Consider the following 14,028-nt stretch of genomic DNA (forward strand, 5'->3'; position numbering starts at 1 on the left):
TTCTAGGGCCATTCAGATACTAGTGATTTGAGCTTGACTGTCACCAACTGGAATATGAGACATGCTCTGTTTCATGGGAACAGTGTTGACCCACAAGAATGTGTGCCTAGTATTGACAAGATCTGATTTTTTGAGAATCAAGAAATCTGCCAATACTCACATTGCCTCCAATTTTCTTAAATACCATGTTCGGTTCAGTTTCAGTTCAGTCGCTCAATTGTGTCTGACCCTTTGTGACCCCATGAACCACAGTACACCAGGCCTCCCTGTCCATCACCAGCTCCCAGAGTCCACCCAAACCCATGTCCATTGAGTGGATGATGCCATCCAACCATCTCATCCTCTGTCGTCCCCTTCTCCTCCTGCCCTCAGTCTTTCCCAGCATCAGGGTCTTTTCCAGTGAGTCAGCTCTTTGCATCAGGGGGCCAAAGTATTGGAGTTTTAGCTTCAACATCAGTCCTTCCAATGAACACCCAGGACTGATCTCCTATAGGATGGACTGGTTGGATCTCCTTGCAGTCCAAGGGATTCTCAAGAGTCTTCTCCAACACCACAGTTCAAAAGCATCAGTTCTTCAGTGCTCAGCTTTCTTTACAGTCCAACTTTCACATCCATACATGACCACTGGAAAAACCATAGCCTTGCCAGACAAAAATTTTATCTACTGGTTTAATGTATCTTATGTACATTGGGTACCTGCTTGTGACCTCAGCTTTAAGTGATAAAATGCCCTTTCAAAAAGACCGGCAGCTTCCATGTGTTGTAAGTCTGTAGGGCTTAAAATCCAAAGTGTGCTCATAACTGGGTTAAGATATCGGAGGAACACGACCTCTTTTTTTGTTGCTATTAGCTCTCAAATCTCTTGGAGTTAAGGTTTGTTTATTAGTTTGTTGCATGTGTTAGTGCATGTTCAGTCACTTCAGTTGTGTTTGACTCTTTGTGACCATATGGACTGCAGCCCACCAGGTGCTTCAGTCCATGGGATTCTCCACTCAGGAATACTGGAATGGGTTGCCATGCCCTCCTTCAGGGGATATTCCAGACCCAGGGATCAAATCCACATCTTCTGTGTCTCCTGCATTGCAGGCAGATTCTTTATCACTGAACCACTGGGGGAAAAAACCTGATAGTTTAATTACTTTTACTTTTTAAGAAATAATACTTATACATGGTTTTAAAAACTCCTACTTTTTTAGAAGGATGTAATGAGCAAGCCTCCATCTTCACGGTTTAGAAGAAGTTGAATAAAGACAAATTGTTATATGAAGCAATAATAACATTATAAGCTCAGTACATAGAGACAGAAAACCATGAAAAGAATTGAAAATAAAAACTTAGAATATCTGTAGAATTATATACAAAAACTGGTAACAATGAGGACCTCCAGGGAGAGAGGAACTAGGTGATTAGAAACAGGTTAGGGGAAGACTGTTCACTATAAATTTTTAGTACCTTTATAATTTTGACATAGGTAACTGTTATCTGGTGCAATAAACTATTACATGTAATGGCTATTCAATATAACATTATAATAACTATTAAGTTTAGTAACTATTAAAACGAAGCAAAAATTAAAGTCTCCATAGTGATCTAAGTGCAGAATCCTAGGTGTTTAAAATGTTCTTCCCACAAATATTTTATTAATGTCTTTCCTACACCTAAAAATAGAAATAAAAAGATCATCCCTGGGAAGATAGAATGAGGGATAGAAAGGGTATGTCAAGGGACTGTAACTCGTTCCTTTAAGTCTAATTTTTTTTTCTTTCTTTTTGTATAATACACATACAATTTGCCTTTTTAGCCATTTTTAAATATAGTCGAGTGTTATTTAAGTACATTGTCTTCAGAACTTTTTCATCATCTCATACTGAAACTCTGTACCCATTAAACAGTAACTCCCCAGTCCCCTTTACCCCAGTCCTGTTAAATACTATCATATTTCCTGTCTTATAAATTTGACTACTCTATATTACCATGAAAGTGGAATCCTACAATATTTGTCCTTTTGTGTCTGGCTTGTTTCACTTAGCATAATATCTTCAGGGTTCACTCATGATGTAGTACGTATCAGAGTTCTTTTCAAGGCTGAATTATATTCCATTGTATGATTATACCACATTTTGTTCATCCATTCATCCATTGATGAATATTTGAATTGTTTCCACCTTTTAGCTATTCTGAATAGTGCTACTATGAAGTGAGCATGGATGTAAAAGTATCTAAGTCCCTGTTTTCAGTTCTTTTGGGTATATACACTAAAATAGAAATTCTGGGTTAAATGATAATTCTGTGTTTCATGTTTTGAGGAACTGCCATACTGTTTTCTATAGCAGATGCATCATTTTACACTTGCACCTGCAATGCCAAGGGTTTCAGCTTCTCCATATTCCAGCTGACACTTGGTGTTTGTTTTTTTGGGGGGGAGTGGAGGGGTGAGAACCCCATGTGGGATCTTAGTTCCCTGACCAGAGATCAAACTTGTGCCCCCAGCATTGGAAGCACAGAATCCTAACCGCTAGACCACAAGGGAGTTCCCCCAACACTTGGTTATTTTTGTTGTTTTTGGTTTGGGGGGCATTTTTTGTTTTGATCCATCCTAATGGGTGTGAGCCAGGGTGGCCTCCCTGATGGCTCAGAGGTTAAAGCGTCTGCCTGCAATGTTCGATCCCTGAGTTGGGAAGATACCCTGGACAAGGAAATGGCAACCCACTCCAGAATTCTTGCCTGGAGAATCCCATGGACGGAGGAGCCTGGTGGGCTACAGTCCACAGGGTCGCAAAGAGTCAGACACAACTGAGCAACTTCACTTCACAATGGATGTGATGTAATATCTTGTGGTTTTTCTTGACTTCCATCTCCCTAATGATTAATGATGTTGAGTATCTCTGTATGTTTATTGGCCATTTGTATATCTTCTTTGGAGAAATGCCTCTCCAAGTCCTTTGCCTATTTTTTAATTGAGTTGTTTGATGTTTTTGTTGAGTCTTAGTAGTTCTCTATATATTTTATTTTTTAATTCTTATTTATTTGGCTATACCAGGTCTTACTTGCAGTTTGATCTTTGTTGGGACATGCAGACTTTTTAGTTGCAGAATATGGGATCTAGTTCCCTGACCAGGGATCAAACCCAGCTCCCCTGCATTGGAAACACAGAGTCTTAGCCACTGGACCACCAGGGAAGTCCCCTATATATTTTGACTTCTTCAGTAGATATGTGATTTGCAAATATTTTCTCCCATTCTTTCTGCTGCCTTTTGACATTGTTGATGGTTCTTCCTTGATGCACATTTTGATTTAGTTCTCTCTCTCCTTTTTTTATTTTGTTGCCTGTGTCTTTGGTGTCATATTCAAGAAATCATTGTCAAATCCAATAAAATGAAGGTTTTCTATGGGAGCACTTTAATCTCTATGATGATGTTATGGCTTAGACTATCACATAGATTTAGCTATTCTAGTTTGATCAAATGGAAAAGCAGTAAATTTGAAGACACAAATCCAGTGGAAGATCTTAACCTCCAGAAATTTGTGGGAAAGCTGCTTATTTTAAAAATTAAGCTAATAAGATAAATGGGAATCTCTGTCTGTGACTTAGAGTGATGACTTTAGTGATTAATAATAAATAATATGAAAAGCAATTTAGGCAGTAAATAATTCTGTTGCTTACCCCATAGCACCCAGAGAGAGAAAGGCTTCAATTTTAAGTGACAAATTTAAGGTTATTTTCTGAGAAACCAGATCCTGCATGTGGTGATTCTACTTAAAATGACAGTTTGTGATCACTGTCTAGCTGAGCACAGCAGGGACATCCATTCTGGTGACTTTGCCACTGTAGTTTAGGGGGACTCTATTCCCAGCCCCTTCTCTGGCAGTTTGAGCCTGCAAAGCCAAAGTAAGAAAATCTTGGTGTTCCTGCAGCCACATCTCTGTATACAGTATGAAGTCCTGGAAGCTGCCCAGCTGGCCATAGAGTCTTTGGATGGCGTCCTGGTAGAGGGTTCCTGCATCAAGGTAAGGTCACCAGAGAAAGCATAAAGTAGTACTCTTCACTCAACCCTGTATTTTCCATATCCATATTTACTCAACCTTGTATTTACAGTGCTGTAAGACATAACAGCTTAGAAAAGCACCCTTCAGAAACTTAGACATGAGATGTTCTATTATGGAAAGGCTTCATCCAAGCCCGGTATTCTTATAGTGGTGACCTGGCACATGATAACTTTCATTTTTGTCAAAATCAACCTGGGCTACATTGGCATTGTTCTTCTACTCTTTATCACTCAGTAAGTTCAGTTCAGTCGCTCAGTCGTGTCTGATTCTTTGCATCCCCATGAATCACAGTACACCAGGCCTCCCTGTCCATCACCAACTCCCGGAGTTCACTCAAACTCAAGTCCATAGAGTTGGTTATGCCATCCAGCCATCTCATCCTCGGTCGTCCCCTTCTCCTGCCCCCAATCCCTCCCAGCATCAGAGTCTTTTCCAATGAGTCAACTCTTTGCATGAGGTGGCCAAAGTATTGGACTTTCAGCTTCAGCATCAGTCCTTTCAATGAACACCCGGGACTGATCTCCTTTAGGATGGACTGGTTGGATCTCCTTGCAGTCCAAGGGACCCTCAAGAGTCTTCTCCAACACCATAGTTCAAAAGCATCAATTCTTCAGTGCTCAGCTTTCTTCACAGTCCAACTCTCACATCCATACAGGACCACTGGAAAAACCATAGCCTTGACTAGACGGACCTTTGTTGACAAAGTAATATCTCTGCTTTTGAATATGCTGTCTAGGTTGGTCATAACTTTCCTTCCAAGGAGTAAGCGTCTTTTAATTTCATGGCTGCAGTCACCATCTGCAGTGATTTTGGAATCCAGAAAAATAAAGTCAGCCACTGTTTCCACTGTTTCCCCATCTATCTGCCATGAAGTGATGGGACCAGATGCCATGAACTTCATTTTCTGAATGTTGAGCTTTAAGCCAACTTTTTCACTCTCCTCTTTCACTTTCATCAAGAGGCTTTTTATTAGTTCCTGTTCACTTTCTGCCATAAGGGTGGTGTCATCTGCATATCTGAGGTTATTGATATTGCTCCCACCAATCTTGACTCCAGCTTGTGCTTCTTCCAGCCCAGCGTTTCTCATGAGGTACTCTGCGTAAAAGTTAAATAAGCAGGGTAACAATATACAGCCTTGATGTACTCCTTTTCCTATTTGGAAATAGTCTGTTGTTCCATATCCAGTTATAACTGTTGCTTCCTGACCTGCATATAGGTTTCCAAAGAGGCAGGTCAGGTTGTGTGGTATTCCCATCTGTTTCAGAATTTTCCACAGTTTATTGTGATCCACACAGGCAAAAGCTTTGGCATAGTCAATAAAGCAGAAATAGATGTTTTTCTGGAACTCCCTTGTGTTTTTGATGATCCAGCAGATGTTGGCAATTTGATCTCTGGTTCCTCTGCCTTTTCTAAAACCAGCTTGAACATCTGGAAGTTCACGGTTCACGTACTGCTGAAGGCTGGCTTGGAGAATTTTGAGCATTACTTTACTAGCGTGTGAGATGAGTGCAATTGTGCGGTAGTTTGAGCATTCTTTGGCATTGCCTTTCTTTGGGATTGGAAGGAAAACTGACCTTTTCCAGTCCTGTGGCCACTGCTGAGTTTTCCAAATTTCCTGGCATATTGAGTGCAGCACTTTCACAGCATCATCTTTCAGGATTTGAAATAGCTCAACTGGAATTCCATCACCTCCACTAGCTTTGTTCATAGTGATGGTTTCTAAGGCCCACTTGACTTCACATTCCAGGATGCCTTGCTCTTGGTGAGTGATCACACCATTGTGATTATCTGGGTCGTGAAGCTCTGTTTTGTACAGTTCTTCTGTGTATTCTTGCCACCTCTTCTTCATATCTTCTGCTTCTGTTAGGTCCATACCATTTCTGTCCTTTATTGAATCCAGCTTTGCATGCAGTATTCCCTTATATCTCTAATTTTCTTGAAGAGATCTCTAGTCTTTCCCATTCTGTTGTTTTCCTCTCTTTCTTTGCATTGATCGCTGAGGAAGGCTTTCTTATCTCTCCTTGCTATTCTTTGGAACTCTGCATTCTGATGCTTATATCTTTCCTTTTCTCCTTTGCTTTTCACTTCTCTTCACAGCTATTTGTAAGGCCTCCTGAGACAGCCATTTTGCTTTTTTGCATTTCTTTTCCATGGAGATGGTCTTGATCCCTGTCTCCTGTACAGTGTCATGAACCTCCATCCATATTTCATCAGGTACTCTATCAGATCTAGTCCCTTAAATCTATTTCTCACTTCCACTGTACAATCATAAGGGATTTGATTCAGGTGATACCTGAATGGTCTAGTGGTTTCCCCTACTTTCTTCAATTTAAGCCTGAATTTAGCAATAAAGAGTTCATGATCTGAGCCATTGTCAGCTCCCAGTCTTGTTTTTGCTGACTGTATAGAGCTTTTCCATCTTTGGCTGCAAAGAATATAATCAATCTGATGTCGGTGTTGACCATCTGGTGATGTCCATGTGTAGTCTTCTCTTGTGTTGTTGGAAGAGGATGTTTGCTATGACCAGTGCGTTCTCTTGGCAAAACTCTACTAGCCTTTGCCCTGCTTCATTCCGTACTCCAAGGCCAAATTTGCCTGTTACTCCAGGTGTTTCTTGACTTCCTACTTTTGCATTCCAGTCCCCTATAATGAAAAGGACATCTTTTTTGGGTGTTAGTTCTAAAAGGTCTTATAGGTCTTCATAGAACCGTTCAACTTCAGCTTCTTCAGCGTTACTGGTTGGGGCATAGGCTTGGGTTACCGTGATATTGAATGGTTTGCCTTGGAAATGAACAGAGATCATTCTGTTGTTTTTGAGATTGCATCCAAGTACTGCATTTCAGACTCTTTTGTTGACCATGATGGCTACTCCATTTCTTCTAAGGGATTCCTGCCCACAGTAGTAGATATAATAATGGTCATCTGAGTTAAATTCACCCATTCCAGTCCAGACTGTCGACGTTCACTCTTGCCATCTCTGTTTGACCACTACCAATTTGCCTTGTTTCATGGACCTAACATTTCAGGTTCCTATGCAATATTGCTCTTTACAGCATTGGACCTTGCTCCATCCCTTCATTCTTTCTGGAGTTATTTCTCCACTGATCTACAGTAGCATATTGGGCACCTACCGACCAGGGGAGTTCCCCTTTCAGTATCCTATCATTTTGCCTTTTCATACTGTTAATGGGGTTCTCAAGGCAAGAATACTGTTTGTCATTCCCTTCGCCAGTGGACCACATTCTGTCAGACCGCTCCACCATGACTCTCCCGTCTTGGGTGGCCCCACACGGCATGGCTTAGTTTCATTGAGTTAGAGAAGGCTATGGTCCATGTGATCAGACTGGCTAGTTTTCTGTGATAATGGTTTCAGTGTGTCTGCCGTCTGATGCCCTCTCGCAACACCTACCGTCTTACTTGGGTTTCTGGACTCTTTATCACTACTTAGATCCAAATGGTTTGTTTGTTTTATGGTTGCCCTTTAGCTTTTAGGGAAATCAATGGTATCCTGATGTTTCTTATGTAATTAAACCAGAGTTTCATTGGTGTAGAAGGCAGAGAACTGATTCCCATTGCAGGTGGTGAGGTGAAAAGGAAAGGTAAGAGAGTATTATTTACACAAAAATATTTACATTTTGTATTTATTGATCTATTTTGTAAGTTTCTACCATAGTCCTTTGGGGCAGTTATCATTAGCCTCTGTATATAGATAAGGAATCTGAAGAAGAATTAAGTTACTTGCTAGTATGTACCAGGCCTGTGGATTGAAGTAGTGACTTTTCTAGCACTAATGCCATCTTTCCTTGGTTAGGTGCAGAGGCCTGTGACAGAACTCACCCTTGATTGTGACACCCTTGTGAATGAGTTGGAACAAGATTCTGAGAACCGAGGTACTATATACCTGTCTGGAGTGAGTGAAACCTTCAAAGAACACCTGTTGCAACAGTGTAGCCTCTTCCTGGGCCTGGAAGCTATGATCTTGCCTAAAGATCTTAAAAGTGGAAAGCATAAAAGATATTGTTTCTTGAGTAAGTCTATGCCACCAAATATAGCCTTGGGGAAGGAGATTAAAGATGGTGATAACATGAGATCAGAGAAAGGAAATGTTCACCAAATAGGCTCTCCTGGGCTGGATCAGGTCAGCATCTCCTGATTTTGTCCTTCTTCCTTGGCTCTGGGTGAGCTCCAACTTGGATGGTGATCAGTTTTGTTTTGGGTTTGTGGTTTTTTTTTTTTTTTTGGTCCTTAATAACAAAACAGTATTCTTGTTTTCAGGGTTCAAAACATTTGGCAGTGCCCAGAGAGCCCTCAACATTCTCACGGGCAAGGACTGGAAGCTGAAAGGCAGGCATGCCCTAACACCCAGGCACCTCCATGCCTGGCTCAGGGGCTTACCACATGAATCAAGGCTACCAGGGGTTCGTGTCATACCTCCCCCTTCAGAGCAGGAGGCCTTGCAGGTGAGTGAGTTAATGAGTGTATCCTGGGGCTTGAGGGGAAAGGTAGCTCAATACTTTAGTTTTCTTGGTCTTGGTGTTGGCCTTCTTATATTTATGGAAATTAGTCATGAGAGTCCTGGCACTAATCTTCACTCCCCCGCTTCTTCCAGCCCTGGACACACCTTTCTTTCTCCAGGATATCTCATACTTTGTCTCCTCCAAACTTGCTAAAATCAAGTTTTCGAGGTGGCTCTCCAAGGGATTTTGAGGGGTTGATACAGGAAGTTGGAGAGCTGGACAAGTCTTAAGTGATCTAAGGTTTCCTGCAGTGTATATATACAGAAGATGATTTTTGGTGGTCATAGGTGGACCTCATTTTTCACTTTTTTTTAGTTATGAACTTTTTTTCTAACATTTATTTAAGGTAACAACCATGACATTGAACCTATGATTACATGGATAGTATTATTTTAAAAGTGAAAGTGAAGTCCCTCAGTCATGTCCAACTCTTTGCGACCCCATGGAATGTAGCCTGCCAGGCTCCTCCATCCATGGGATTTTCTAGGCAAGAATACTGGAGTGGGTTGCCATTCCTTCTCTAGGGGATCTTCCTGACCCAGGGATTGAACCTGTGTCTCCTGCATTGCAGGCAGACTCGACCATTTGAGCCACCAGGGTTCCCTAGTATTACTTAGATGAAGCTAAGGAAGAAGGTGATTCACTTTAAAGAAAACCATTAGGGAATATCCAGCAGAAGGGTGAAGATAGGAGGTGAGTGGCTTAAGTTTGGGAAACTCTGCCCTAGTGTCATGTCCCACATTTAGCAGATGAGAAATAGAGATGAGAACTAGTGAATGATTTGCCCAGGTCACAAATATGCTTAATAGCAGAGGCCAGACTAGAGCTCTCCTTAGTGATTTGGTTCCCCTAACTCAGGGCCCTGGAAGATCCATCTGGAGGAATGGACAGCAGCTGTCCTAAACTGACTTGAAAGCCTGGGGAGGCTGGGATGGGCCGGGAACCCTATAGTATAGATTCTGGCTTCACACTGAGGATTTGAACAGAGCCTTTCCTCGGAGCCTGAGGAGGAATGTTGATGTCTGTCCAAGTGAGCAGTGGGTACCCTGGCTGAGTGTCTATATTTGGCTTTGATTCTAGATGCTGAAGGTGGACCACCCAAAGATAGCTGCCTGGCACTGGGGCCGAAAGATAGGAAAGCTCTACCACAACCTGTGTTCAGGCACCCTCTGCCTGATCTTGCTGCCAGGAACTAAGAGGTAAGGATTGAAGGGTTGTTCCTTCATAATTCTGACCTCTGGACTTAAGCTTTTATTGGAGAAAGGCCTTTTGTTGATATCCAGGCACATAAATGAAGACTGAAATGAATCATTTCACTCTCACAGTTCTAAGAGATAGGTTATTGTATTCCTATTTTCCATGTATTTGCTCTTCTATAACTACATTTTGTGGTCCCTCAAGGAGATGGCTCATCCCAGTTTAAAAGGCAGAGGTCTTAGATCCTACAGCCTCTCTAGAACAAGAAGCATTTGAGTAAAAACTGGTCAAAAAGTTCTAGGCAAGGCACAGGATCAGATGTGACCAGAGCCTACCTTTCCCACATATAAGGAATGTGTTCCTGTCTTCCCTGCCCTTTCCCCCATTACCAGTTCTGTTAACTTTTAAGAGATAAGGCCTGTTTTGTTGATTCTAAGCCTGAGGAGTAGTGGAGCAGGACTCTGGGTCTAGTGCCAGCTGTATCACTTAACTTTTCTGACAAGTAGTGGCCAAGCCACCTTCCCATTATGGATCTATTTCCCTTTGGTAAGATGAGGGATTTAAAATAAATCAGTAATTTTCAAATACTTTAAACTATAAAAATGAAAGTGTTAATAGCTCAGTCATGTCTGACTCTTTGCAACCCCATAGACCTGTAGCCCACCAGGCTTCATGTAATTTCCCAGGCAAGAATACGGGAGTGGGTTGCCATTCCCTTCTCAAGGGGATCTTCCCAACCTGGGGAGCGAACCTGAGTCTCCTGCATTCCAAGCAGATTCTTTACCACTGAGCCACCAGGAATCAGTTCTTTAAACTATAAAACCCTTTTATTAAAGAGAAAAATTTTGATGTTAAATCTTTACTGAGGCATAAAGATGAACAGTTCTGAAATGGGTGAGTAGGTATATGAATGAACATGTGTATTGGGGGAGGAGGGAAAGAGGGCAGTGGCTCTTTTGAAATAAGCAGTTTGAAAATCACTAGACTGTATTATTTCTAATAAGTCCCTTAAAATTCTGACATTCTAGGATTATTTCACAGGCCTAGGGCTCCAGGTGGTGAAACATGAATGCCTCAGGCTTTGAATCCTGGATCAGAAGTTAATTTCCTGTCATAAAATTCTTATAATATGTATTAGGGCTACTAGTGAAACAGGCTACCTGCTGGGCAGCTTATGAGAATTACTGTCTCTGAGAAACAGAAATAATTACTAGGTGTTTACAGCAAAATTAAAAAAAAAAAAATCTTGGACTGATACACTTGAAACAGGCTTATAGGTAGACTTAACAGTAAGAGGTTAAAAAAGTGACCCAAAATTGCCAAAGAAAAAAAATGCTTTTTGGTTAACAGTGTGGTAAGGGGCAAACTTGAACTTGCCTGGACCTAGTGCTATGGAGGTTGAGGTAAAATAGGCAAGTCTTCATGTACCAAGTAGGGAATACTTAGCTTGTAAGTATTCTACCCCCATTGTATAGGTAAATCAAGCAAGAGAGGGTCAAAGCTTCCTTCTTCTAGAAGTGGTTGGGATGTTCTCAGGGGATGAAGGCTTAGAGGCGGGAACATTGAGTCAGGGAGCCAAAAAGCTTAAGTTCTGACTGAGGCAAAGGTCCCAAAGGCATGTTTGACAAGTCAGGAGAAAACTGGAAAAAGCAAATCCTGTAGTAACAAAACCTGATGTTAGTCCTTTGTTTCAAAAGTTATACTCTCATTTCTGTAGTCATAATGATCTGTAGCCAGCAACAGGAGCATGTTATTTCCCCAAGCTATAAGCCTTCTGTGTGACTGACTTCTTTTGGCCTCTTCTGTGCAGTGTCTCCATGATGCCAGCGGATAACATTTGGGAAAGAGTAAAAGTGGCTCAGGAAGGAGTAGGAAGAAGAGTAGCAGGTTTTCCTTCATGCTGGGAGCTTGACTCAGCTCTTAATAATTACTGCAATTCATCAAACCCTTAATAAATGTCAAAGTACTGCTAAGTGTTTTACATGCAGTTTTGGTTAAGGTTATTGCATCTCCATTTTAATAAGATGAGGAAAAGGCTCAGGTTAAGCAACTTGCCTAAGGTCATACACCTAGTAAGTGCACAATTAATACTTGAATTATGAAGTGTGAACTGTTACTTGTTCAGTCATGTCTGACTCTTTGTGACCCCATGGACTAGACACCACCAGGCTTCTCTGTCCATGGGATTCTCCAGGCAAGATTACTGGAGTGGGTTGCCATTCCGTTCTCCCAACCCAGCGATCGAACCCTGGTCTCCTGCATTGCAGGCAGATTCTTTACTGTGTTTGAATTATGATTGTCTCTAATTCCAGAGCCACTCTCCAGCACTCAGAACTCCAGTTCTCCATACCCAAAAGGCCTGTGGCTTGTTAGCTTAGTTCAGACATTAGGTGGAGACAGATTCTGTGTTTGTCTTTGCTCATTTCTGCCTCCTCCACCTTGGAGAGCACCTCAGCTCTCTCACCCAATTCCATGAGTATTCACTATGATGTCGTAGGAAACTAAAATATATCAGGTGGCTCCTAAATTCTACGCAATGTGCTAGGTGTTTCACAACATAATTAAAAGTTAACATAAAGTTTTTAAACAGTGCCTGGCATGTGTTAGGTGCTACAGAAGTAGTTTTAGCAAAACAACATTCTAACAGCAGTTTTAAAAGGATTCTGATGACAGACTGTTGTTACCTACAGCAGTACCTACTCAAGGTACATAAGCTGTTTGGGAGGAGTAAACGAGGACACATCTACAGTTCTTACTGCTTGACTTGCAGTAAGTGCTCCATCGACATTAATATTAGCTGTTACAGTCTACAGTCCTTCCCAAAGCCTCGTGAGATAGTAATTTAAATATTTAATATTTCTTTATCATTGAAGAAACTGAGTTTGAGATCATTCACCCTTAGTTGAGATGTGCCTCACATCTGTTAAGTGGCAGAGCAGTGATTTGATTCTGTGATTTGGGACTAGTCAGTATTCTTTCCACTGAACTATTTTCAGCAGGCACCTTTCCATAGTCTGTCTACCTACCTGACCCTCACCCCCATGACACACACACATACAAAAAAACCGTTTCTCCTTTACCTTACTTTTTGTCAACAGAGTTGAATGAATGGTTAACTGTCTACTCCTCCATTACAGCACTCATGGATCACTCTCTGGCCTAGGACTGATGGGAATAAAAGATGAAGAGGAAAGCACCACTCCAAATATGTGTTTGTGAGTCTGCCCACCACTTTCCAGGTGTCATTTCTTAATCCCTTGTGGGCAATGGCAGAAAATGTGGTCAGGCTGCAGGCACTCCACAGGCTGCCAGACCTCTCTATATAGCAGATAGTCTAGTCCATTTATAAATGGCATGTACAAATTTTCAATAAATACCTAAAATTCAAACCTCATCTTAAGAGTGAGGGGAGGCTACCAGTTTGTACTTTCTTTGGTGTCAGTGGGTTTATATACAAGTATTCTAGCAGGTGCTTATTTCATGTAGCACTCCTATTAAATGGTATACTGTATATAAGTAAGGAAACCAGGAAGAGAAAACCCAGACAGTATGTGGTTTGTCAAAGTTGTAACATCTGTGAAGCAAAATTCTGTAAGGCAAACTACTTTCTATTGAATGACTGTTATAAAATTGAAAGAAAAAGGCTGACTGAAAATCTGGCAGGTCCACAGAGGAAAATAGAAGGCTCTTAGCTTTTAACCAACCCAGGAAACCCTCTTTCAGTTCAGTTTTTAGGAACGCTTCCTTCCAGAGTGACTGCAGTGTTACCCTTTACCAGTAGGTGCCTCCAACACCAGCAGTCCTAACTTAGAAGCTTCAATTTCAGTTAAAAAAACCTTTGCTTTTTAAAAAATTAACTTTCAAATTATCAACATTCTGTGTTGGAAAGGACATGGGCACAGGCACACACAGTTCCAAAACTGATAGCTGATACTAGCTGCCCTTCTGGAAAGATGAACTAATCTGTCAAGCAGTATGTATCATTCCAAAAAGCTCTGTAAATTGCTCCCTACCCTGGGACCCAGCAGTTCTACTCCGAGTATTATCCTACAGTAACAAGATAGTTTCTCAAAAACATGTATGGAGGATATGCTAAAGGGTTATTTGGTGGAATTCTATTCTTTAAAAATTATGTGTGTGTGTAAATAAAATTTAGTGAAAGATCTACAAGCAGCAGCAGCAGACCTCTGGATCCAGACTACCTGACTGTGAATTCCAGCTTTCCTGCTTTTAGTTGTGTGAACCTGAATAAATTATTTAACACCTC

General features: G+C 41.3%; 1 protein-coding gene across 2 annotated transcripts in view; it reads left to right on the forward strand.

Annotated features, from left to right (window-relative positions):
* LOC102184112 (putative RNA exonuclease NEF-sp) overlaps window positions 1-14,028 on the forward strand; it is a 59,134-nt gene extending 45,106 nt beyond the window's left edge. Inside the window, exons 15-19 of one of the 2 annotated variants that reach the window (XM_005697564.3) lie at window positions 3,916-4,008; window positions 7,859-8,075; window positions 8,323-8,507; window positions 9,645-9,763; window positions 12,899-14,028. In XM_005697564.3, the coding sequence (XP_005697621.2) occupies window positions 3,916-4,008; window positions 7,859-8,075; window positions 8,323-8,507; window positions 9,645-9,763; window positions 12,899-12,980 (696 nt within the window). In that variant the 3' untranslated portion in view covers window positions 12,981-14,028. The remainder of the gene's footprint in view (window positions 1-3,915; window positions 4,009-7,858; window positions 8,076-8,322; window positions 8,508-9,644; window positions 9,764-12,898) is intronic. The other variant, XM_005697566.3, reaches the window with a different exon arrangement.

The sequence above is a fragment of the Capra hircus genome, chromosome 25 (assembly GCF_001704415.2).
Source record: "Capra hircus breed San Clemente chromosome 25, ASM170441v1, whole genome shotgun sequence".
NCBI lineage: Eukaryota > Metazoa > Chordata > Mammalia > Artiodactyla > Bovidae > Capra > Capra hircus.